This window comes from Salvelinus fontinalis, chromosome 33, assembly GCF_029448725.1.
Source record: "Salvelinus fontinalis isolate EN_2023a chromosome 33, ASM2944872v1, whole genome shotgun sequence".
NCBI classification, from domain to species: domain Eukaryota; kingdom Metazoa; phylum Chordata; class Actinopteri; order Salmoniformes; family Salmonidae; genus Salvelinus; species Salvelinus fontinalis.
In genome coordinates, this window is record NC_074697.1 from 45,344,786 (window position 1) to 45,370,472 (window position 25,687).

The following is a 25,687-nucleotide window of genomic DNA, read 5'->3' on the forward strand; positions in this document are numbered from 1 at the left end:
GTAACCATGGTTAAATATTTAGCCACGGTGTACTGTCGATTTAGGGCCAGATAGCACTGCATTTTGCTTTGTGTTTGTGCTTGTGTTTCCCAATAAGCAATATAGTTTTGTTTTGACTGTGTTGTAATTTGGTTTATCCTGATTGATTGGATGTTCTGGTCCTGAGGCTTCAGTGTGTTAGTAGAACAGGTTTGTGAACTCAGCCCCAGGACCAGCTGGATGAGGGGACTCTTTTCTTTGCTCAGCTCTCTCTCTCTCTCACCATCTCTCTCTCTCTCTCTCTCTCTCTCTCTCTCTCTCTCTCTCTCTCTCTCTCTCTCTCTCAATTAAATTAAATTCAATTCAAGGGGCTTTATTGGCATGGGAAACATGTGTTAACATTGCCAAAGCAAGTGAGGTAGACAATACACAAAAGCGAAACAAATAATACAAATTAACAGTAAACATTACACATACAGAAGTTTCAAAACAATAAAGACATTACAAATGTCTCTCTCTCTCTCTCTCTCTCTCTCTCTCTCTCTCTCTCTCTCTCTCTCTCTCTCTCTCTCTCTCTCTCTCTCGCCTCTTAAAATTACAGGCTGAGACCAGCAAAGCTGCAAACAGCCTGTTCACTTTAACACTTCCCTAAGACCTGCTTTTTCCATGACAGCCTGACCCGGTGAATTCAGGTGAAAGCCATGATCCCTTATTGATCTCACTAAATCCACTTCAATCGGTGTAGATGAAGGTGGGAACACCGGTTAAAGAAGGATTCTCAAGCCTTGAGACATGGATTTTGTATGTGTGCCATTCAGACGGTGAATGGGCAAGACAAAAGATTGAAGTGCCTTTAAACGGGACATGGTAGTAGGTGCCAGGCGCACCAGTTTGAGTGTCAAGAACTGCATTACAGCTGTGGGAAGCATTGGAGTCAACATGGGCCAGCATCCCTGTGGAGCACTTTCGACGCCTTGTAGAGTCCATGTCCGACGAATGTAGGCTGTTCTGAGGGCAAAAGGGGGTGCAACTCAATATTAGGAATGTTTAGCAAACATTCGATATTGTTTTACAATAAGCTGAATATTCTACTTCACACCTTGAAGGAGCAAGCAGTTACAATAGTGTTCTTTATGATGATGTCCATATGACACAATCCTTTATGTCTCTCATGTCCTATCCTCTCTGTGATGGTCTCTCTCTCCTTCTCTCTCTGTGACTCAGACCCTGGCCCCCCGGCTGGCATCAAAGCTGTGCCTTCTTCCACCAGCAGTGTGGTGGTTTCCTGGCTACCCCCGCACAAGCCCAATGGAATCATCCGCAAGTACACCATCTACTGCTCTAGCCCCGGATCAGGCCAACCGGTGAGTTGGGAGAGGGGTTGGATGACGTCAATGGGTTTTGTCAATCTCATTCACTTGGAGGGTCCCTCGGCATGGATTATAATACAGTCTCCTCTGAATATGTGTGTGTGTGTGTGTGTGTGTGTGTGTGTGTGTGTGTGTGTGTGTGTGTGTGTGTGTGTGTGTGTGTGTGTGTGTGTGTGTGTGTGTGTGTGTGTGTGTGTGTGTGTGTGTGTGTGTGTGTGTGTGCACGGTGCTGCAGTATCAGCAGGATGTGTGTGAAATGAGCTCTCCTCATACCGCAGTGTGTGCACGGGTAAGCTCACCCTTCATCTGCATATCTGTGTCTCATCACGTTGGCAGAACAACCTCATCTGTTCATCAACGAGGGCAGGAAACAAGCTGACAGCAAACACTCACACTCACACACGCTCTCTCTCTCTCTCTCTCTTTTCTAGCTATACTGCGAGTCCTGAAAAACAAGCATAAAACACCTCTTTCAGCATATTCACACAGACATACACACACACACACGTAACCGAACACACACAGATATTATGTGATCCTTTACACCAAATGAATGTACCCCATTCAGACATGCACATGCTCACTCTACTCCTCTCTTTCCCTCATTCACAAATCCCTCTCTCCCTCTGTTCTTTTCTCTCCCTCTCTCTCTCTCTCGCTCTCTCTCTCCTGGCCCCCACGCAGTGTGAGGGATGATTACTATGTAAATGAGTGTGACGGGAGAGAGGGATGAGGGGGAGGTTGGGTCAGACACGCCGCGCGGGGAGTACTTTTGTTCCTCTTTTCATTATCTCCCTCTATCGCTCCCCGGATCAGCGCTATCTCCACGCCGGAGGAATATTTTAATATCCGTTACACCATCACACACTCCCCCTCCCACCATCCATCCATCCTCCACCCTCCAGAGAGGAAGCCTGAGAGACAGAAAGAGAAAGAAGGATAAGGAAAGGGAGGGACAAGAGAGAGCACACTAGGAGGAAAGAGAGGTAGAGGGAGCGAGAGAACAGGCAATGGGGAGATGGCGGGAGGGAGGGGAGAAAAGGAACATGGAGAGATAGAGGGAAGGGAGGCAGGGGAGACAAAGAGAGGGGAGGGAAGTGAGAAAGAGAGGGAACAGAGGGAAGAGAAGAAAGCTTTGATGAACCCAGCCACCCCAATGCATCTCCACAGGGCTGCGTTCAGTTGAGAAACAGTGAAAAACAACATGAATAGGTGAATAAATGTGCCCAGAATAAACAATTTTTGCACAACAACATACTGTGATACTGTATGAATATGTGGATATGCTCTCTCTCTCTCTCTCTCTCTCTCTCTCTCTCTCTCTCTCTCTCTCTCTCTCTCTCTCTCTCTCTCTCTCTCTCTCTCTCTCTCTCTCTCTCTCTCTCTCTCTCTCTCTCTCTCTCTCTCTCTCTCTTTCTCTCTCTAGTCTGTGTAAAGATGAGCAGCACAGTGACAGGCTGTGCAGCTGGAGGGCCACAGACTAATTTGGTGTGGGGAGGGGGGGGCACTTATTGGGTGCTGGGGCACCTTGGGGGTGTATGATGGGCAAGGGGCACGGAGTGTGTGTGTCTGGACAGTGATGAGGATGTGTCTGGTCAGCAGACACACGGCTGGCTTAAACACACTACAATTACACAGAGCCCTGGCATCCATCCCCAGGTCATATCTGTCTGTGTGTGTGTGTGTGTGTGTGTGTGTGTGTGTGTGTGTGTGTGTGTGTGTGTGTGTGTGTGTGTGTGTGTGTGTGTGTGTGTGTGTGTGTGTGTGTGTGTGTGTGTGTGTGTGTGTGTGTGTGTGTGTGTGTGTGTGTGTGTGTGTGTGTGTGTGTGTGTGTGTGTGTGTGTGAGAGAGTCCTTGTGCTCTCCTCTGCTGCTGACTGCAGGAGATAGCCCTCATTAGACCGTCTGATTGTTCATGATACCTCTGGCTGACTGATTGTTCTGTCTTCTGTTGTCTCCCTCCCTCGCTCTCGTCTAACCGTCTGCACTCTCCTCATCACTTCCTTTACCCTCTCTCTCTCTCTTTTCCAGAGGGGTCTTTGTGCCCCCCATGCTCTCTTCACTCACCCATCAGTCCCCCATCCCTCCTCCACATCAACTCTACACTCTATACACACTGTGGCATTTTGATTGCAGACAAAGAATGTAACGTAGCATGTAGCATAGCTAATTCTATTATTGTCCACCATTGTTCTCAGAGCGTGTGGAGCCTAGGGCCTGTATTCATTTCGGAGTAGGACATCTCAGAGTAGGAGCGCTGATCTAGGATCTGTCCATGTAATCTTATTGATTAGGATCTTAAAGTTAAAAACAGATTCTAGATCAGCGCCGGAGTGGACAGTGTGATGTTTCTCTCCCCCAGGCCCCCAGTGAGTACGAGGCCAACCCCGAGCTGCTGTTCTACCGGGTCACCCACCTGAACCGGGGACAGCAGTACCTCATCTGGGCCGCCGCCGTCACCACCGCCGGACGGGGGAACATCAGCGACAAGGTCACTGTGGAGCCTGCTGGGAAGGGTGAGTCCTCCACTGGGGTGTCAGGAGGAAGGGAAAGGGGGCACGGGGATGGCGTTAAGGGGGTTACGGGTTGTCTCTATCACAGATGTTTCCCTGGTTCTCCCGCTTTCACTCTGTGTTCATTCTCTCTCTCTCTCTCTCTCTCTCTCTCTCTCTCTCTCTCTCTCTCTCTCTCTCTCTCTCTCTCTCTCTCTCTCTCTCTCTCTCTCTCTCTCTCACTCCTCTTTCTTGTCATTTCTGTCCACCCTCTCCTGATTGATAGGGAGCGTGCTGTTTGACAGAGGCCAGTGTTCTTAATGAGGATATGAAGAGCTAAGGGGAACTGCTCAGATGAACTAACCTGCCCTGGATGGGGGAGGGAGGGAGGGAGGGGAGATGACGGGGGCAGACCTGGTTAATACACAGAGCAGTAGAGAGTCAGACTGGGCTGTGCAAATGAAGAGGGCAGTATAATCAATGGCCTTTGGATTGAAGAGAGGGAGAGAGAATGAGTAAGAGAGTGCACTGTCGGTACGTACATGCTCCTTTCTTCCTGTGACTGGCTCTGTCTCTTTCTCTTGTGTGTGTGTGTGTGTGTGTGTGTGTGTGTGTGTGTGTGTGTGTGTGTGTGTGTGTGTGTGTGTGTGTGTGTGTGTGTGTGTGTGTGTGTGTGTGTGTGTGTGTGTGTGTGTGTGTGTGTGTGTGTGTGTGTGTGTGTGTGTGTGTGTGTGTGTGTGTGTGTGTGCGCGACGGTGTCTCTCTGTGCCAGCTGATAAGCAGCAGTAAAAGGCTGTATGCTCCAGGCAAGCCCACTCAATACTGCATTCAGCCACAGCAAAAGAGCACAAGGGCACTAGCATTAAGACGTCAAGAGTGCAAAAGACAGTGGGAGGGAGGGAGGTTTGTGTGCCTGAGACTCCAAATAGAAACAGGTTCCATGTGAATGGGAACAGGCCATTGCTGTTGTCACAGTCATTCGTTCAGATATGCGCCCTCTTTTCTAATCCTTTTGTCACTTCGTCGTTGAAATGTGTTTGAACCTGTTCCCTTACGCTTAACCTGTACTGACCTGTACTGACCTGTATTAAACTGTACTGACCTGTATTAACCTGTACTGACCTGTATTAAACTGTACTGACCTGTATTAAACTGTACTGACCTGTATTAACCTGTACTGACCTGTATTAAACTGTACTGACCTGTATTAACCTGTACTGACCTGTACTGACCTGTATTAACCTGTACTGACCTGTATTAACCTGTACTGACCTGTATTAACCTGTACTGACCTGTATTAACCTGTATTAACCTGTATTAACCTGTACTGACCTGTATTAACCTGTACTGACCTGTATTAACCTGTACTGACCTGTATTAACCTGTACTGACCTGTACTGACCTGTACTGACCTGTATTAACCTGTGCTGACCTGTACTGACCTGTATTAACCTGTACTGACCTGTATTAACCTGTACTGACCTGTATTAACCTGTACTGACCTGTATTAACCTGTGCTGACCTGTATTAACCTGTACTGACCTGTACTGACCTGTATTAACCTGTACTGACCTGTACTGACCTGTATTAACCTGTACTGACCTGTATTACCCTGTACTAACCTGTACTGACCTGTATTAACCTGTACTGACCTGTACTGACCTGTATTAACCTGTACTGACCTGTACTGACCTGTATTAACCTGTACTGACCTGTACTGACCTGTATTAACCTGTATTAACCTGTATTAACCTGTACTGACCTGTACTGACCTGTATTAACCTGTACTGACATGTATTAACCTGTACTGACCTGTATTAATCTGTACTGACCTGTACTGACCTGTATTAACCTGTACTGACCTGTATTAATCTGTACTGACCTGTACTGACCTGTATTAACCTGTACTGACCTGTACTGACCTGTATTAACCTGTACTGACCTGTATTAACCTGTACTGACCTGTATTAATCTGTACTGACCTGTACTGACCTGTATTAACCTGTACTGACCTGTACTGACCTGTATTAACCTGTACTGACCTGTATTAACCTGTACTGACCTGTACTGACCTGTATTAACCTGTACTGACCTGTATTAACCTGTACTGACCTGTACTGACTTGTACTGACCTGTACTGACATGTACTGCCCTGTACTGACATGTATTAACCTGTATTAACCTGTACTGACCTGTATTAACCTGTACTGACCTGTATTAACCTGTACTGACCTGTATTAACCTGTACTGACATGTATTAACATGTATTAACCTGTACTGACCTGTACTGACCTGTATTAACCTGTACTGACCTGTATTAACCTGTACTGACCTGTATTAACCTGTACTGACATGTACTGACCTGTACTGACCTGTACTGACATGTACTGCCCTGTACTAACATGTATTAACCTGTACTGACCTGTACTGACATGTATTAACCTGTATTAACCTGTACTGACATGTACTGACCTGTACTGACCTGTATTAACCTGTACTGACCTGTACTGACCTGTATTGTACATTGTTTGGTTACATGAAAATACATACAAATATTCAAGTTAATTAGTATGCTGTTGACTAGATTTGAACAACAGACCAATTACCTCTCAAAGCAACTCTTTGTCAACGTGTGTCACTCCCTCCCTCAGCCCCAGCTAAGATCCTATCGTTCGGAGGTACAGTGACCACTCCCTGGATGAAGGAGGTGAGGCTACCCTGCAGCTCAGTGGGCGAACCCACCCCCACCATCAAATGGACCAAAGACAGGTGAGACCCTAACCTCCTCAGCCCCTCCTCTCTGTCAGTCTACCCCGACACACTACCACCGTGACTGCCTCCCTCCATCTCTGGAACCCCAACTCCACCATCCACTGGACCAGTGTTAAATCAGTGTTTACGTCAGTGCTCTCTCTCTCTCTCTCTCTCTCTCTCTCTCTCTCTCTCTCTCTCTCTCTCTCTCTCTCTCTCTCTCTCTCTCTCTCTCTCTCTCTCTCTCTCTCTCTCTCTCTCTCTCTCTCTCTCTCTCTCTCTCTCTCTCTCTCCACTTCAAGGGGCTTTATTGGCATGGGAAACATATGTTAACATCGCCAAAGCAAGTGATGTAGATAATATACAAAAGTGAAATAAACAATCAAAATGAACAGTAAACATTACACTCACAAAAGTTCCAAAAGAATAAAGACATTACAAATGTCATTATGTATATATACCGTGTTGTAATGGGGTGCAAATGGTTTAAGTACTCTCTCTCTCTCTTTCTATCTCTCTCTCTCCCTCCCTACCTCCCTCTCACCCCCCCCCCCCCCCTCTCCCTCCTTCTCTCTCAGTGAGGACACAGCCATCCCGGTAACTCTGGACGGTCAGAGGCTCATCATGGCCAATGGCACGCTGGTCCTGCGCTCGGTGAAAGCTGAGGATTCTGGGTACTACACGTGCACGGCCACCAACACGCTGGGCTTTGACACCATCATTGTCAACCTGCTGGTGCAAGGTGAGCCCCAGCGCACTGTCATCGCCCTCTTTTTATTGGTCGACCAGTTGTGATGTAGTACGCTGACCATGTGTGTCTGTCCCCCTGTAGTTCCTCCAGACCAGCCCCGTCTGACTGTCTCCACCACCTCCTCCACCTCTATCACCCTGGCCTGGATCCCCGGGGACAACGGAGGATCCTCCATCAGAGGTATATACCAGTCTTAGTGTGTGTGTGTGTGTGTGTGTGTGTGTGTGTGTGTGTGTGTGTGTGTGTGTGTGTGTGTGTGTGTGTGTGTGTGTGTGTGTGTGTGTGTGTGTGTGTGTGTGTGTGTGTGTGTGTGTCCCTGTGTAAATGCGTTTACATTAGTTTTTTGTGGTTTGCCCATGCTTTCTCTCTCTCTTTCTATACCCCTATATTTATCATTCTGTCACTGTGTCCGTCCTTCTCCTCTCTTTCATTTAAAAACTTCTACTTCATCACAATCCCGGATCCGGGAGCACCCCCATTAGTAAAAAAGCTGACTAGCATAGCCTAGCATAGCGTCACAAGTAAATACTAGCATCTAAATATCATTAAATCACAAGTCCAAGACACCAGATGAAAGATACACATCTTGTGAATCCAGCCATCATTTCTGATTTTTAAAATGTTTTACAGGGAAGACACAATATGTATTTCTATTAGCTAACCATGATAGCAAAAGACACAACTTTTTTTCCCACCATTTTTTCCTGCATAGGTAGCTATCACAATTTCGACCAAATAAAGATATAAATAGTCACTAACCCAGAAACAACTTCATCAGATGACAGTCTGAAAACATATTTATTGTATAGCATATATTTTGTTAGAAAAATGTGCATATTTCAGGTATAAATCATAGTTTTACATTGCAGCCACCATCACAACTCTCACCAAAGCAACTAGAATAACTACAGAGACCATCGTGTATTACCTAATTACTCATCATAAAACATTTATGAAAAATACACAGCGTACAGCAAATGAAAGACAAAGATCTTGTGAAACCAGCCAATATTTCAGATTTTTTAGTGTTTTACAGCGAAAACACAATATAGCATTATATTAGCTTACTACAATAGCCAACCACACAACAGCGTTGATTCAAGCCAACAATAGCGATAACGAATAAAGCAGCAAAAGATATACATTTTTTCACTAACCTTCTCAAACTTCTTCAGATGACAGTCTTATAACATCATATTACACAATACATATAGAGTTTGTTCGAAAATGTGCATATTTAGCGGCACAAATAGTGGTTATACAATGAGAATAGTAGCCAAGCTGCCAACAAAATGTCGGGAGAAATCTTGGGAGAGGCACCTAATCTAATCATTAACTAATCATACATTTGACTAAAAAATACAGGTTGGACAGCAAATGAAAGATACATTAGTTCTTAATGCAACCGCTGTGTTAGATTTTTTTAAATTAACGTTAGTACGACATACAGCATGCGTTAAAGCGAGACCGCACCGAAATTAATGGCGGAATAGGAGTTTTACATTTTTCAACAGAACAACGAATTAACATCATAAATAGTTCTTACTTTTTGATGAGCTTTCATCAGAATCTTGGGCAAGTTGTCCTTTGTCCAAAATAATCGTTGCTCGGTTGTAGATTGTCGCCTTCAACTTTGGAATTAGCAGTAAACATTAGCCATGTGGCCCAGACGTGCCCAACTCACTATAACGCAGCACAAAGAAATATCCGAAAATCGCAATATACTGATATAAACTGATATAACTCGGTTTAAAATAACAACATTATGATGTCTTTAACACCTATATCGAATAAAATCAGAGCCGGATATATCTAAGGCCTATAACGGGAGCTTTCCAGAACGCAATCCTGAGGTCTGTCTTGCGTCATGGCGAATGTTGAAAAGACTGCACCCCACGTTCCAAGCCCATTTATATGGCCTCACATCTTCCTAGCAACTCCATTCCAATTCTCACTATTTGCTGACATCTAGGGGAAGGCGTATGCAGTGCATCTCGACCAATAGAAGACATGCAAATTAATAAACTGACCCCAGAACAGCCTGCCTGATTTCAGATTTCTCACTTCCTCACAGGAAGTTTGCTCCAACTTGAGTTCTGTTTTACTCACAGATATAATTCAAACGGTTTTAGAAACTAGAGAGTGTTTTCTATCCAATAGTAATAATAATATGCATATTGTACGAGCAAGAATTGAGTACGAGGCAGTTTAATTTGGGAACAAAATTTTTACAAAGTGAAAACAGCACCCCCTATTGAGAAAAGGTTAACCCTCCTGCTCTGTTCAGGTCGAATTGGACCGATTTACAAGTTTTCTCTCTGAAAAATGTAGTTCATTTAATCTGATAGTCATGGAACCTTATGACATTGTCCATACAGGGCATCTGAACACACAAAATACATTTTTAAGATTTTCATTACATTTTGGGTGTTTTATTTAACTTTTGTACACCTGTGGTGTTCCTGGTCAAAAATGACCGGTCATTAGAAATGAATGGGTGAGACTACAATTAGTGTATAAAATTGAGTTCAGGCACATGCCCATTCATCAGATGGACACACTTCCTCTCCCAGACCCCAACATGCATGTGTGTTTGAGCACACACAAACACACACACACACACACACACACACACACACACACACACACACACACACACACACACACACACACACACACACACACACACACACACACCTCACTCCCCTTCTTGGCTTCCATGGCAACCCCCACGGGAACCTTTCCCCAATAGAATCGATCCCCCACGGGAACCACACCTGTTGGTATTCTCACAAACAACCACAACATTGTTTCAATAATATATATATAACTTTTCTCTGAGCTCTGGTATATAAAGCTTTTTTGAGGACTTGCTCACAATTCATTATGTGGCAGCACAATGACCAAACGATACACTGTATGTGAGGCTCTTGATCATATCTTTGATCATGACACTGGTGAGGAGGAGAAAGGCCAGGAAAATGACAGTGAAGATGCATTAGAGGAGGAAGTGTCAGAAGTTGAAGACAACACAGAATAAGATCCAGACCAAGAGACAACCGATGTGGAACAATCTAGTGATGAGGAAGAGGGCCCTGCTGAGGTTGTTGTTACAATCTAGTGATGAGGAAGAGGGCCCTGCTGAGGTTGTTGTTACAATCTAGTGATGAGGAAGAGGGCCCTGCTGAGGTTGTTGTTACATTCCAGTGATGAGGAAGAGGGCCCTGCTGAGGTTGTTGTTACAATCTAGTGATGAGGAAGAGGGCCCTGCTGAGGTTGTTGTTACAATCTAGTGATGAGGAAGAGGGCCCTGCTTGTTACATTCCGGTCAAAGAATGGGAATTTGTCCTGGTCTTCATCCCCACCTGAGAGAAGAGGTTGGCTGTCAGCTGAAAATGTATTCAGCATGACCCCAGGGCCAAAGAGATACACCATATCCCAGATTGATGACATAAAATCCTGCCGCTATTTAAACATTTGAAATGGTTTCACAACAAATGTCCTTGTTAAACTTTGACATAAAGTAGTCTGTGATAAATAGCACAATATGTTTCATCTGAGTATTTGTTATAGTCAAAATAATCCATACATTATGCTTATTTTTACTCAAAAACGAGTTGTATGAGCTCAGGTCAATGAGGCCTACAGGCCATAAATAGCAAACAGAAGTTCAAAACGTGTAATGTTCACAAGAACTGAAGTTGATAAAAATATGTAACACAACATTAGGTGATAATATATGTATTATTATGGATTTATAATCAGCTATAATGGGGTGGTCATTTTGGACCGGGAACACAGAATTAATGAACAGGAAACGAACACAAGAGGAGGGTTAATGCTTTTCTTTCATCCTCTGTCTCTCTCTCTCTCTGCTTGCCCTCTGTCCGTATCTCCGTTCTGTCTCTTTGTTAGTTTGCATGCTGTGCTATCTGTTTATTGACTGGTGTCCACTCTGTTTTGGTTGCTAGTTAAAGGAGCTGTCGCATTGATTATCTGACTACCGGTACTGCGTGTGTGTTCAGTGTGTGTGTTCAGTGTGTGTGTGTTCAGCGTGTGTGTTCAGTGTGTGTGTTCAGCGTGTGTTCAGTGTGTGTGTTCAGTGTGTGTGTTCAGTGTGAGTGTTCAGTGTGTGTGCCTATTTGTTCAGAGAGCTCTATTTTAACAAATCTAACTGCTGGCGATAACGCTTTAGGTCCAGGGGTGTCCGAAATATTTTTGCTACTTTCACAGCCGTTATTACGTGCGCAATATCTGGCGGCGGTGCGAAATGGTTGGCCTTTGATGCATAAACAAGTTGTAGGTGTGCCAAGGGCTTAGTAGTGTATGCGTTAGTCTCAAGTTCTGTAAGTTATTGATGGTATTGATGGTCTTGGCGTTGTCATACAAGGTCCCACAGTTGACAGTGCATGTCAGAGCAAAAACCAAGCCGTGAGTTTGAAGGAATTGTCCGTAGAGCTCCGAGACAGGATTGTGTAGAGGAACAGATCTGGGGAAGGGTACCAACAAAGAACACAGTGGCCTCCATCACTCTTAAATGGAAGAAGTTTGGAACCACCAAGACTCTTCATCTTCTTTAATGAAAACGAAGAACAATAAACAAACTAATACAAAAATAACAAAACGAACGTGAAGCTAAATATAACGAGTGCAGACATGCAACATCACATAGACAATCACCCACAAACCAAACTGGAAAATGGCAACCTAAATAGGATCCCCAATCAGAGACAACGATAAACAGCTGCGTCTGATTGGGAACCAATCCAGGCCACCATAGACCTACGTATGCCTAGACTACACACACAACCTAGACATACAAAACCCTAGACCAGACAAAAACACACATACCACCCTTGTCACACCCTGACCTAACCAAAATAATAAAGAAAACAAAGATAACTAAGGTCAGGGCGTGACACTGGCAGCCTGTCCAAACTGAGCAATTGGGGGAGAAGGGCCTTGGTCAGGGAGGTGGCCAAGAACCCGTTGGTCACTGTGACAAAGCTCCGGGCTTCCTCCGTGGAGATGGGAGAATCTTCCAGAAGGACAACCATCTCTGCAGCACTCCACCATTCAGGTCTTTATGGCAGAGTGGCCAGATGGAAGTCACTCCTCAGTAAAAGGCACATGACAGCCCGCTTGGAGTTTGCCAATAAGCACCTAAAGGACTCAGACCATGAGATACAACAGTCTCTGGTCTGATGAAACCAAGATTTAACTCTTTGGCCTGAATGCCAAGCGTCACATTTGGAGGAAACCTGGCATCAACCCTACAGTGAAGCATGGTGGTGGCAGCATCATGCTGTGGGGACGTTTTTCAGCAGCGGGGACTGGGAGACTAGTACAGAGATCCTTGATGAAAACCTGCTCCAGAGTGCTCAGGACCTCAGACTGGGGCGAAGGTTCACCTTCCAACAGGACAACGACCCGAAGCACACAGCCAAGACAACGCAGGAGTGGCTTCGGGACAAGTCTCTGAATGTGCTTGAGAGCCAAAGCCACAGCTCGGACTTGAACGCGATCGAACATCTCTGGAGAGACCTGAAAATAGCTATGCAGCGACTCTCCCCATCCAACCTGAGAGAGCTTGAGAGGATCTGCAGAGAATAATTGGAGAAACTCACAAAATACAGGTGTGCCCTCATACCCAAGAAGACTCAAGGCAGTAATCACTGCCAAAGGTACTTCAACAAAGTGCTGAGTAAAGGATCTGAATACTTCTGTGTGATTATTTTACATTTTTTTACATTCTACAAACCTGTTTATGGGATATTGTGTGTAAACAACAATTTAATCAATTTTAGAATACGTCTGTAACGTAAGAAAATGTGTAAAAGTCAACGGGTATGAATCATTTCTGAATGCACTGTAGATTAAAAGGGGATGTCCGATTCCTTGGTGAATGCTTTGGTCTTAAATATCCCCACCAGCACAAAGTGAAATTGGAACTTTGGCGCATGTTTAAGCACACCTCAGACATTGCTTTGTTAGTTTGCATGCCGTGCTATCTGTTTATTGACTGGTGTCCACTCTGTTTTGGTTCCCAGTTTAAGGAGTTGTCACATTGATTATCTGACTACCGTGCTGTGGGTGTGTTCAGTGTGTGTTCAAGTTGCAGTGTGCGTATTAGTTCAGTCTGGTAAATGGCCCTAGGGTTTGCAAATATAAGAGTGCCGGTTATAACAGGTCAAAACTGCAAAACAAGTGGCTCAACGCCAAAAATAGAGCCCGTTGTGTGTATACAGTCGTGGCCAAAAGTTTTGAGATTGACACAAATATTTATTTTCACAAAGTCTGCTGCCTCAGTTTGTATGATGGCAATTTGCATGTACTCCAGAATGTTATGAAGAGTGATCAGATGAATTGCAATTAATTGCCAAGTCCCTTTTTGACTTGCCAATATAACTGAATCCCCCAAAAACATTTCCACTGCATTTTAGCCCTGCCACAAAAGGACCAGCTGACATCATGTCAGTGATACTCTCGTTAACACAGGTGTGAGTGTTGACGAGGACGAGGCTGGAGATCACTCTGTCATGCTGATTGAGTTCAAATAACAGACTGGAAGCTTCAAAGGGAGGGTGGTGCTTGGAATCATTGTTCTTCCTCTGTCGAACATGGTTACCTGCAAGGAAACACGTGCCGTCATCATTGCTTTGCACAAAAAGGGCTTCACAGGCAAGGATATTGCTGCCAGTAAGATTGCACCTAAATCAACCATTTATCTGATCATCAAGAACTTCAAGGAGAGCGGTTACATTTTTGTGAAGAAGGCTTCAGGGCGCCCAAGAAAGTCCAACAAGTGCCAGGACCATCTCTTAAAGTTGATTCAGCTGTGAGATCGGGGCACCACCAGTACAGCGCTTGCTCAGGAATGGCAGCAGGCAGGTGTGAGTGCATCTTCACGCACAGTGAGACGAAGACTTTTGGAGGCCGGCCTGGTGTCAAGAAGGGCAGCAAAGAAACCACTTCTCTCCAGGAAAAACATCAGGGACAGACTGATATTCTGCAAAAGGTACAGTGATCGGACTGCTGAGGACTGATGTAAAGTAATTTTCTCTGATGAATCCCCTTTCCGATTGTTTGGGGCATCTGGAAAAAAGCTTGTCCAGAGAAGACAAGGTGAGCGCTACCATCAGTCCTGTGTCATGCCAACAGAAAAGAATCCTGAGACCATTCATGTGTGGGGTTGCTTCTCAGCCAAGGGAGTGGGCTCACTCACAATTTTGCCTAAGAACACAGCCATGAATAAAGAATGGTACCAACACATCCTCCGAGAGCAACTTCTCCCAACCATCCAGGAACAGTTTGGTGACGAACAATGCCTTTTCCACCATGATGGAGCACCTTGCCATAAGGCAAAAGTGATAACTAAGTGGCCCGGGGAACAAAACATTGATATTTTGGATCCATGGCCAGGAAACTCCCCAGACCTTAATCCCATTGAGAATTTATAGTCAATCCTCAAGAGGCGGGTGGACAAACAAAAACCCACAAATTCTGACAAACTCCAAGCATTGATTATGCAAGAATGGGCTGCCATCAGTCAGGATTGTGGCCCAGAAGGTAATTGACAGCATGCCAGGGTGGATTGCAGAGGTCTTGAAAAAGAAGGGTCAACACTGCAAATATTGACTCTTTGCATCAACATGTAATTGTGAATAAAAGCCTTTGACACTTATAAAATGCTTGTAATTATACTTCAGTATTCCATCGTAACATCTGACAAAAATATCTAAAGACACTGAAGCAGCAAACTTTGTGGAAATTAATATTTGTCATTCTCAAAACTTTTGGCCACGACTCTACGCACTTTTTCGACATGCAGTCTTTGATTCACTTTGTCTGTGTTAGACTAATACAATCTATCTCTGTACGTTTATTGTCTGTCCCTCTGGCTGTCCACCTGTCCGTCTGTCCTTTCCTCCATTCATCTGTCTATCTGAGTGAGAGGGAGAGGGAGAGGGAGACGGAGAGGGAGACGGAGAGGGAGACGGAGAGGGAGAGGGAGAGGGAGAGGGAGACGGAGAGGGAGTCGGAGAGGGAGTCGGAGAGGGAGACGGAGAGGGAGACGGAGAGGGAGACGGAGAGGGAGAGGGAGACAGAGAGGGAGACGGAGAGGGAGTCGGAGAGGGAGTCGGAGAGGGAGTCGGAGAGGGAGTCGGAGAGGGAGTCGGAGAGGGAGTCGGAGAGGGAGTCGGAGAGGGAGTCGGAGAGGGAGACGGAGAGGGAGTCGGAGAGGGAGTCGGAGAGGGAGTCGGAGAGGGAGTCGGAGAAAGGAAGAGGGAGAAAGGGAGAAAGGAAGAGGGAGAAAGGGAGAGAGCATTAGAGAGGGAGAGGGCATAAGAGAGGGAGAGAGGGAGAGAGGGAGGGAGAGAGCATAAGAGAGGGAGAGTGGAAGAAAGCATAAGAGAGCTAGAGAGAGAGTTATAAACAGACTATAAATCCTAGGCAGCTGATTATGACTGCAGACGCCATAATGTGTTCTCATTTGCATATATGCCCAGTCAGCGCCCTCCCAAACCCAGCTGGGAGCTTCTGGGAAAGTAATGGCGGCATAGAACAGTCATGATGGCAGCCTTCTCCATCTGGATCTTTGGTAGTGGAGGAGATGTATGATGCACCATCCCCCTCTGGTGTTTTCCAGCGGTACTGACACATTGAAATATGAACCAGCTGAATGAGCCAGCTGAATTTAGCAAAAATATATGAGTATCTGGTGCATTTAAATGTTAAATTATTTACATGTAATGACTTTTTTTCTCATTTTCTCTATTTGTATCATGCACTGCAGTACAACAGAAGGTAGAAAAGAAAGTCTGAAAATAAGAAAAATGTGCCCTTATCATGGTGTGTGTCCGTGTGTGTGTGTGTGTGCGTGCGTGTTTGTATGTGTGTGTGCGCGTGTGTGTACCCCAGGTTTCGTGCTGCAGTACTCGGTGGACAACATAGAGGGGTGGAGGGATGTGTTCATCAGTTCCAGTGAGAGGTCCTTCAAGCTGGACAACCTACGCTGTGGCACCTGGTACAAGGTCAAACTGGCCGCCAAGAACAGCGTGGGAGCGGGACGCATCAGTGAAATCATCGAGGCTAAGACCCACGGACGAGGTGAGGGTTAGGGGGAGAGGAGGAGGATGGACCGGGTGATACAGGGACAATGGGAAGTGTTTAGGGGACAGGAGAGGCAAAGATGGGCAGAGAGGGAGAGAGCTGAAGTGGATGATTATAGCTTTGAGAAGGGTAAATGCGGTGGACAGGTAGATTCATAGAATTCAGTCACACTTACCATATCATAATATTTCAAGACATTTAAAAAAAATATATGTGAAGTGAGAACTAACACCTTCCTGCCCCCGACCTCTTCCAGAGCCCCAGTTCAATAAGGACCATCCGGTGTTCACCCACGTCAACTCTACCCACGCCCGGCTCAACCTGCAGGGCTGGGCGAGCGGTGGCTGCCCCATCACGGCCGTGCTGCTGGAGTTCAGACCTAAGGGGAACTGGGCGTGGCAGAGCGTGCGCACCAACGCCACGGCCGACGTGTTCCTGGCTGAGCTCCGCGAGGCCACCTGGTACGAGCTGAAGATGAAGGCGTGTAACAGCGCCGGCTGTGGGAACCAGAGCTCTCAGTTCGCCACGCTGGACTACGACGGCAGTGAGTACAAGCTGGTTTGTTTTCTCTGGCCTGTGTGGTCCAGTGGTTCGGACCGCTGAGCCTAGCACACGTACCAGAGGCAGCATGGGTTCGGATCTGCCCTTCTGACTCGCGGTCTTTCCTGTCTCCTCTTCACTGTCGTATCTCAATAACAGACATAAAACCCACAAGGAAACAACATGTCTCTTTTTAATAATGGATAATAACGTCTTAGAGCAGGAGAACAATTGGTGTGAAAAAAATATATATGTTTAAGTTAAATGACCTTATCGAAGGAGTTGATTTAAGCAATAAGGCCCGGGGGGGTGTGGTATATGGCCTGCATACCGGTGGTATAGCCGTGGTATATTTGCCATATACCACAAACCCCCGATGTGCCTTATTACTATTAGAATTATTATTTTTTTAATTATAGGAGGTAGATCAGCTTTAATATTGCAGATAGATTGTAGCTTCCATCAATGTAATTGTCGGCATCGTTTCCAATTCACCATATATATTTTGCAAATATATACAGTAAAAGTTTGGACGCACCTAGTCATTCAAGGGTTTTTCTTTATTTTCACAACTTTCTACATTGTAGAATAATAGTGAAGGCATCAAAACTATGAAATTACACATATGGAATCATGTGGTAACCAACAAAGTGTTAAACAAATAACGCTTAGGCTTTGACTTCCAGCTTATACATACCATATACATTTTACAGGCACAGTCTATTTTAAAATAGTTATATTTTGTTTGTTTTTACTCCTGTCCTTCCTCAAACCTCAACCTCTCCCATATATTTCTTTCACAAACGTTCTGAACCTATACGTTTTATGGAAACAGTATGCTTTACATTCATTTTCTTGTTGTTATTAGTTGTTATTAGTCCCACCCTTCAGCTCCATTCAACTCCTCCCATCTATCTCTTAACACCATCCATATTGAATTTCTATTTGCCATATATTTTTCAACTGTGATGCTTCACAAAAGTTCAGAACCTTTCCATTCTCATAGTTTCTACAGATGGTAAATTAGTATTATTATATTATTGATTGATTGACTATGAATTTTCAGATCATCCAGTAGTGCTCTCTGCAGAGTTAGCTCTAGGTAAATGTTACAAATGTTTAGCCATTCCTGGACCTGTGACCAAAAACAAGCTACATATGGACAGTACCAAAACAAATGATCTAATGATTCTGTCTCTTCGCAACAATATCTGCTAATAATTAAAATGGAAAAATTCTAAGTTTTGAATCCGGCGTCGTTTTGCGTGTCAGTCCATAAACCATGAATCGGTACGTTGAAAATCTCTTCCCAACTATTTTGTAATATATATGGGAGAGTTGTGAATTTTTTGGTCCTTAAATGAAACTGGTATACTTTTTTATTTTTAACCAATAATGATCTTTGATGCAGAGCCGACAGACAAGGTCTCTACATTCCCCCCATTCCACTTACCTCTTCCATTTTTGCGGTAATGCTGAGATTAGTTGGTTGTAATTTTACATTTTAATTTTAAGAGACAGAATCATTAGATCATTGTTAGCTGCATATGAGACATAACTCCACCAGTCCTATTTAATATATCCTTTACAAAGATTATACCTTTTATATATTTATTTTTTCATATATATATTTTTTATATTAGTATATTTGTTGTATTATTTGTTCTGTTTTTCTGGTCGAAATTTAATTTAATTGAAATTATAACCAACTTTCTATGGCTTTTTTTTTTTTAAATATCGATATTTGGGAGATGATTTCCTTTTCAAATAACTGAAAGGGGGAGATTATCTGAATAAAGTGAGAGGTTGTAATCTGAATAAAATGAGGGGTGTAATCTGAATAAAGTGATAAATTATAATCTGAATAAAGTGAGAGGTTGTAATCTGAACAAAGTGAGAGGTTGTAATCTGAATAAAGTGATAAATTATAATCTGAATAAAGTGAGAGGTTGTAATCTGAATAAAGTGATAAATTATAATCTGAATAAAGTGAGAGGTTGTAATCTGAATAAAGGGAGAGATTATCTGAATAAAGGGAGAGATTATCTGAATAAAGTGAGAGGTTGTAATCTGAATAAAGGGAGAGATTATCTGAATAAAGTGAGAGGTTGTAATCTGAATAAAGTGAGAGGTTGTAATCTGAATAAAGGGAGAGGTTGTAATCTGAATAAAGGGAGAGGTTGTAATCTGAATAAAGGGAGAGGTTGTAATCTGAATAAAGGGAGAGGTTGTAATCTGAATAAAAGGAGAGATTGTAATCTGAATAAAGGGAGAGGTTGTAATCTGAATAAAGTGAGAGGTTGTAATCTGAATAAAGTGAGAGATTATAATCTGAATAAAGTGAAAGGTTGTAACCTGAATAAAGTGAGAGGTTGTAATCTGAATAAAGGGAGAGATTATCTGAATAAAGTGAGAGGTTGTAATCTGAATAAAGTGATAAATTATAATCTGAATAAAGTGAGAGGTTGTAATCTGAATAAAGGGAGAGATTATCTGAATAAAGTGAGAGTTTGTAATCTGAATAAAGTGAGAGGTTGTAATCTGAATAAAGTGATAAATTATAATCTGAATAAAGGGAGAGGTTGTAATCTGAATAAAGGGAGAGGTTGTAATCTGAATAAAGTGAGAGGTTGTAATCTGAATAAAGGGAGAGGTTGTAATCTGAATAAAGGGAGAGATTATCTGAATAAAGTGAGAGGTTGTAATCTGAATAAAGTGAGAGGTTGTAATCTGAATAAAGGGAGAGGTTGTAATCTGAATAAAGGGAGAGGTTGTAATCTGAATAAAGGGAGAGGTTGTAATCTGAATAAAGGGAGAGGTTGTAATCTGAATAAAAGGAGAGATTGTAATCTGAATAAAGGGAGAGGTTGTAATCTGAATAAAGTGAGAGGTTGTAATCTGAATAAAGTGAGAGATTATAATCTGAATAAAGTGAAAGGTTGTAACCTGAATAAAGTGAGAGGTTGTAATCTGAATAAAGGGAGAGATTATCTGAATAAAGTGAGAGGTTGTAATCTGAATAAAGTGATAAATTATAATCTGAATAAAGTGAGAGGTTGTAATCTGAATAAAGGGAGAGATTATCTGAATAAAGTGAGAGTTTGTAATCTGAATAAAGTGAGAGGTTGTAATCTGAATAAAGTGATAAATTATAATCTGAATAAAGGGAGAGGTTGTAATCTGAATAAAGGGAGAGGTTGTAATCTGAATAAAGTGAGAGGTTGTAATCTGAATAAAGGGAGAGGTTGTAATCTGAATAAAGGGAGAGATTATAATCTGAATAAAGGGAGAGGTTGTAATCTGAATAAAGTGAGAGATTATAATCTGAATAAAGTGAAAGGTTGTAACCTGAATAAAGTGAGAGGTTGTAATCTGAATAAAGGGAGAGGTTGTATTCTGAATAAAGGGAGAGGTTGTATTCTGAATAAAGTGAGAGGTTGTATTCTGAATAAAGGGAGAGGTTGTATTCTGAATAAAGTGAGAGGTTGTAATCTGAATAAAGGGAGAGGTTGTAATCTGAATAAAGGGAGAGGTTGTAATCTGAATAAAGGGAGAGGTTGTAATCTGAATAAAGGGAGAGGTTGTAATCTGAATAAAGGGAGAGGTTGTAATCTGAATAAAGGGAGAGGTTGTAATCTGAATAAAGTGAGAGATTATAATCTGAATAAAGTGAAAGGTTGTAACCTGAATAAAGTGAGAGGTTGTAATCTGAATAAAGGGAGAGATTATCTGAATAAAGTGAGAGGTTGTAATCTGAATAAAGTGATAAATTATAATCTGAATAAAGTGAGAGATTATAATCTGAATAAAGTGAAAGGTTGTAACCTGAATAAAGTGAGAGGTTGTAATCTGAATAAAGGGAGAGGTTGTAATCTGAAAAAAGTGCGAGGTTGTAATCTGAATAAAGTGAGAGGTTGTAATCTGAATAAAGGGAAAAAGGCCATTCTTGAACATGGGGTGAGATATTCTTATTAATTTGCATGAGAACCAGTTCGGATTTAAGTATAACTTTTGTATGACTGAAGCCTTTAGTGAGACATCTAATCCTTTAATATTTAATCATTTCTGCCCTCCTAATTCATATTCATTATATAAATAGGCCCGTTTAATTTTGTCTGGCTTTCCGCTCCAAATAAAATGCTAAATAAATGATCATATAATTTAAATAACTGTTCGCAAGGTGTACACAAGACCATAAGCAAATAGGTAAAGTGGGATATGACTATTAAAAACTGGTTACCAACATAATTAGAGCAATAAAAATAAATGTTTTGTCATACCCGTGGTATACGGTCTTTTATAAACTGTGTGGTTTGAGCCTTGAATGCTGATTGGCTGACAGCTGTGGTTCATCAGACCGTATACCACGGGTTTTACAAAACATTTATTTTTACTGCTCTATTTATGTTGGTAACTAGTTGATAATAGCAATAAGGTGCCTCGGGGGTTTGTGGTATATGGCCAATATACCACGGCTAAAGACTGTGCAAAGGCACTCCGCATTGCGTCGTGTTTAAGAACAGCCCTTCGCCAGTGGTATATTGGCCATATACCACACATCCTCGGTCCTTATTGCTTAAATATACCACGGCTGTCAGCCAATCAGCATTCAGGGCTCGAACCACCCAGTTAATAATACTCCATATGTGACTTAGAAATGGAATTGGAACACATTATTATATGTCTCGACGTGTGACAACTCATGATAACTCATGTAAATAGGATAGCAATTGACTTCCTTTTAAAATGATTTGTTAGAACCAATTTAGTTTGTCTCTCTTCTCCTCATCCTCTCCCCATACATCTTCTTCCACACTTGTACCCATTTATATAAAACCTGATATAATGTCATATACCCTGATATATTTTCTAAGCAGGTACCATCCCTCCCATCAAGTCAGCGCGGCCCGAAGGCGACGACGTCAAGAAGCTCTTCTCCATCGGCTGCCCCGTCATCCTGGTCACTCTGGTCGTCGCCCTGCTCTTCATCATCCGCAAGAAACGCAAAGAGAAGAGACTGAAGAGACTGAGAGGTGAGGGAGGGAGGGAAAGGGGGAGAGGTGTGGAGAAGCGATAGAGCGTTGAGTAAGGGAGGGAGCAAAAAAATGAGGAAAGAGCAATGAGAGAGGGAAGAAAGAAAGGAAAGGGGCGAAAAGAGAGATGGATCTTGGGCGAGAGAGAAAGGAGAGAAGAGACTGAGGGGTGAGAGAGAGAGAGGGAGGAGTGGTGTGGAGAAGAGACTGAGGGGTGAGAGAGTGAGGGAGGAGAGGTGCGGAGAAGAGACTGAGGGGTGAGAGAGAGAGGGAGGAGAGGTGTGGAGAAGAGACTGAGGGGTGAGAGAGAGAGGGAGGAGAGGTGCGGAGAAGAGACTGAGGGGTGAGAGAGAGAGGGAGGAGAGGTGTGGAAAAAGGGACTGAGGGGTGAGAGAGAGAGGGAGGAGAGGTGCGGAGAAGAGACTGAGGGGTGAGAGAGAGAGGGAGGAGAGGTGTGGAAAAAGAGACTGAGGGGTGAGAGAGAGAGGGAGGAGAGGTGCAGAGAAGAGACTGAGGGGTGAGAGAGAGAGGGAGGAGAGGTGTGGAAAAAGAGACTGAGGGGTGAGAGAGAGAGGGAGGAGAGGTGCGGAGAAGAGACTGCAGGGTGAGAGAGAGAGGGAGGAGAGGTGTGGAAAAAGAGACTGAGGGGTGAGAGAGAGAGGGAGGAGAGGTGTGGAAAAAGAGACTGAGGGGTGAGAGAGTAAGGGAGGAGAGGTGCGGAGAAGAGACTGAGGGGTGAGAGAGAGGGAGGAGAGGTGTGGAAAAAGAGACTGAGGGGTGAGAGAGAGAGGGAGGAGAGGTGCGGAGAAGAGACTGAGGGGTGAGAAAGAGAGGGAGGAGAGGTGCGGAGAAGAGACTGAGGGGTGAGAGAGAGAGGGAGGAGAGGTGTGGAAAAAGAGACTGAGGGGTGAGAGAGAGAGGGAGGAGAGGTGCGGAGAAGAGACTGAGGGGTGAGAGAGAGAGGGAGGAGAGGTGTGGAAAAAGAGACTGAGGGGTGAGAGAGAGAGGGAGGAGAGGTGCGGAGAAGAGACTGAGGGGTGAGAGAGAGAGGGAGGAGAGGTGTGGAGAAGAGACTGAGGGGTGAGAGAGAGAGGGAGGAGAGGGTAGAAGACAGGGCTGAGGGGTGAGTGAAGGAAAGAAAACGTGTTGAGAGAGAGAGCATAAGTAATATCTGATTTATTGTGCTCCGTATAACTGAAGCCCTGCTATTTTTTATGTTCCCTCTAGATGCCAAAAGCCTGGCTGAGATGCTGATCAGGTAATATATATTATCTCTGCTGTTCCTCTGTTTACATTTCATAGCCCAATGGAAACATTCAGACAACACACTGAACATCTGCGGTTACCTTACCTCTAGATACAGTGAATGTCTTAAAAGGCAGATAGAGAACTCCTATTTCTGAAGTAAGGGGATTTACGTTGTGTGTGTGTGTGTGTGTGTGTGTGTGTGTGTGTGTGTGTGTGTGTGTGTGTGTGTGTGTGTGTGTGTGTGTGTGTGTGTGTGTGTGTGTGTGTGTGTGTGTGTGTGTGTGTGTGTGTGTGTGTGTGTGTGTGTGTGTGTGTGTATTGTGTCCCTGGAGCAGTAAGAATAACCGGAGCTTTGACACCCCTGTGAAGGGGCCCCCTCAGGGCCCACGACTTCACATCGACATCCCCAGAGTCCAGCTGCTCATCGAGGATAAGGAAGGCATCAAACAGATCGGTCGGTGTAGTGTGTGTGTGTGTGTGCACATCCGTGTGTGTGTTTTTGTGCTGCTGATTGCCTACCTGATACGGATGTAATGCAAATTGGTGTTTATGAATGAACATGAATCCTCCGTCATGAATAACTGTTGCTTCTGTCAATCCCTCTGTCAGGTGAAGACAAAGCCACCATCCCAGTGACGGACACAGAGTTCAGCCAGAACGTGAATCCACAGAGCTTCTGTACGGGCGTGTCTGTGCATCACCCCGCCCTCATCCAGAACACCGGCCCTCTGATTGACATGTCTGACATCAGACCAGGGACAAGTGAGTGGAGAGCTCTAACTGCACTTAGTCTTATGTTCCTGGTCAATTGATAAACACATAGTAGACTTATATTATATGTCTTGTCCATTCCCTCCATCATCGCCTTTAACTTACTGACTCTTGTGTTCTCCTCCCTTCCTTCACCTCTCCTCCTACCCCCCCTTCCTCCTTTCCTCCTCTCCTCCACCTCTCCTACCTTCCTCCCGCCTCTTCCCCTCTTCCCTCTCCTCCCTCCCTCTCTCCCCCGGAAGACCCGGTGTCGAGGAAGAGCGTGAAGTCGACCCACAGTACGAGGAACCGCTACTCTAGCCAGTGGACCCTGACCAAGTGCCAGTCGTCCACACCCGCCCGTACCCTCACCTCCGACTGGCGCACCGTGGGCTCCCAGCATGGCATCACCGTCACCGAGAGCGACAGCTACAGCGCCAGCCTCTCACAGGACACGGGTGAGCCTGGCACATCATGCACGCACACACACTCAGCACACACTCATGACTAGGCTACATAACAGACTACACACCCACTCTTAACACACACACTCTCGTGATGTACACGCTTGTGAAACACAAACACACACAGTTCATGATACACGTACGCACACATATGCCGTATATACACACTTGCATACATACATCAGTGGAGGCTGCTGAGGGGAGGACGGCTCATAATAATGGCTGGAACGGAGCAAATGGAATGGCATAAAACACACGGAAACCATGTTTGATGTATTTGATACCATTCCACCTATTCCGGTCCAGCCATTACCACGAGCCTGTCCTCCCCAACTAAGGTGCCACCAACCTCCTGTGACATACATACATATACAAAGGACACAAGTGAGCCACCCAAAACATAGGCTACGTACACACACACACACACGTCTGTAGTCCAAGGAGACGGTGTGAGATTGCTATTTTTCATGTACAACACCAACTCTCTCTCCCTCTCTCTCTCGCTCCCTCTCTTTGTCTTTGTCTCTCTCCCTCTCTCTCTGTCTCTCTCTTTGTCTCTCTCTCTGTCTGTCTCCCTAATCTCTCCCTCTCTCTGTGTCTCTCTCTCTCTCTCTCTCTCTCTCTCTCTCTCTCTCTCTCTCTGTGTCTGTCTCCCTCTCTCTCTCTCTCTCCCTCTCTCCCTCTCTCTTTGTCCTCAGATAAGGGGCGTAACAGCATGGTGTCCACAGAGAGCGCGTCCTCCACCTATGAGGAGCTGGCGCGGGCCTACGAACACGCCAAGCTTGAGGAGCACCTGCAGCACGCCAAGTTTGAGATCACCGAGTGCTTCATCTCCGACAGTTCCTCAGACCAGATGACCACGGGCACCAACGACAACGCCGACAGCATGACCTCCATGAGCACGCCGTCCGAGACGGGCCTGTGTCGCTTCACCGCCTCGCCACCCAAACCCCAGGACTACGACCGCGGCAGACCTACCAACGTGGCCGTGCCCATCCCCCACCGCGCCAACAAGAGCGAGTGGACTGGCAAAAGTGAGTATGAGACCTGCGGTTGATTAGAATGATCCTATAGGTCAGTCTAATGTAAAGGCATCTAAGCAGGGTTAGAGTGAGCAGGGTTGTTTGCTGTACTTTAGACACATACCGGTACTCTGACCTTTAACAAATGTGCCTGATAAAGATGCTTGTCAAATC

At 44.5% G+C, this 25,687-nt stretch overlaps 1 protein-coding gene across 1 annotated transcript in view; it reads left to right on the top strand.

Annotated features, from left to right (window-relative positions):
• LOC129831616 (cell adhesion molecule DSCAML1-like) overlaps positions 1–25,687 on the top strand; it is a gene marked incomplete at its 5' end in the record, with an annotated part of 114,128 nt that overhangs the window by 83,703 nt on the left and 4,738 nt on the right. Inside the window, 13 exons of the mRNA XM_055894958.1 lie at positions 1,204–1,343; positions 3,711–3,864; positions 6,492–6,609; positions 7,170–7,333; positions 7,424–7,522; positions 16,265–16,453; positions 16,713–17,000; positions 21,874–22,029; positions 23,257–23,287; positions 23,613–23,731; positions 23,887–24,039; positions 24,291–24,485; positions 25,190–25,525. Coding sequence (XP_055750933.1) covers positions 1,204–1,343; positions 3,711–3,864; positions 6,492–6,609; positions 7,170–7,333; positions 7,424–7,522; positions 16,265–16,453; positions 16,713–17,000; positions 21,874–22,029; positions 23,257–23,287; positions 23,613–23,731; positions 23,887–24,039; positions 24,291–24,485; positions 25,190–25,525 — 2,142 coding nt within the window. The remainder of the gene's footprint in view (positions 1–1,203; positions 1,344–3,710; positions 3,865–6,491; positions 6,610–7,169; positions 7,334–7,423; positions 7,523–16,264; positions 16,454–16,712; positions 17,001–21,873; positions 22,030–23,256; positions 23,288–23,612; positions 23,732–23,886; positions 24,040–24,290; positions 24,486–25,189; positions 25,526–25,687) is intronic.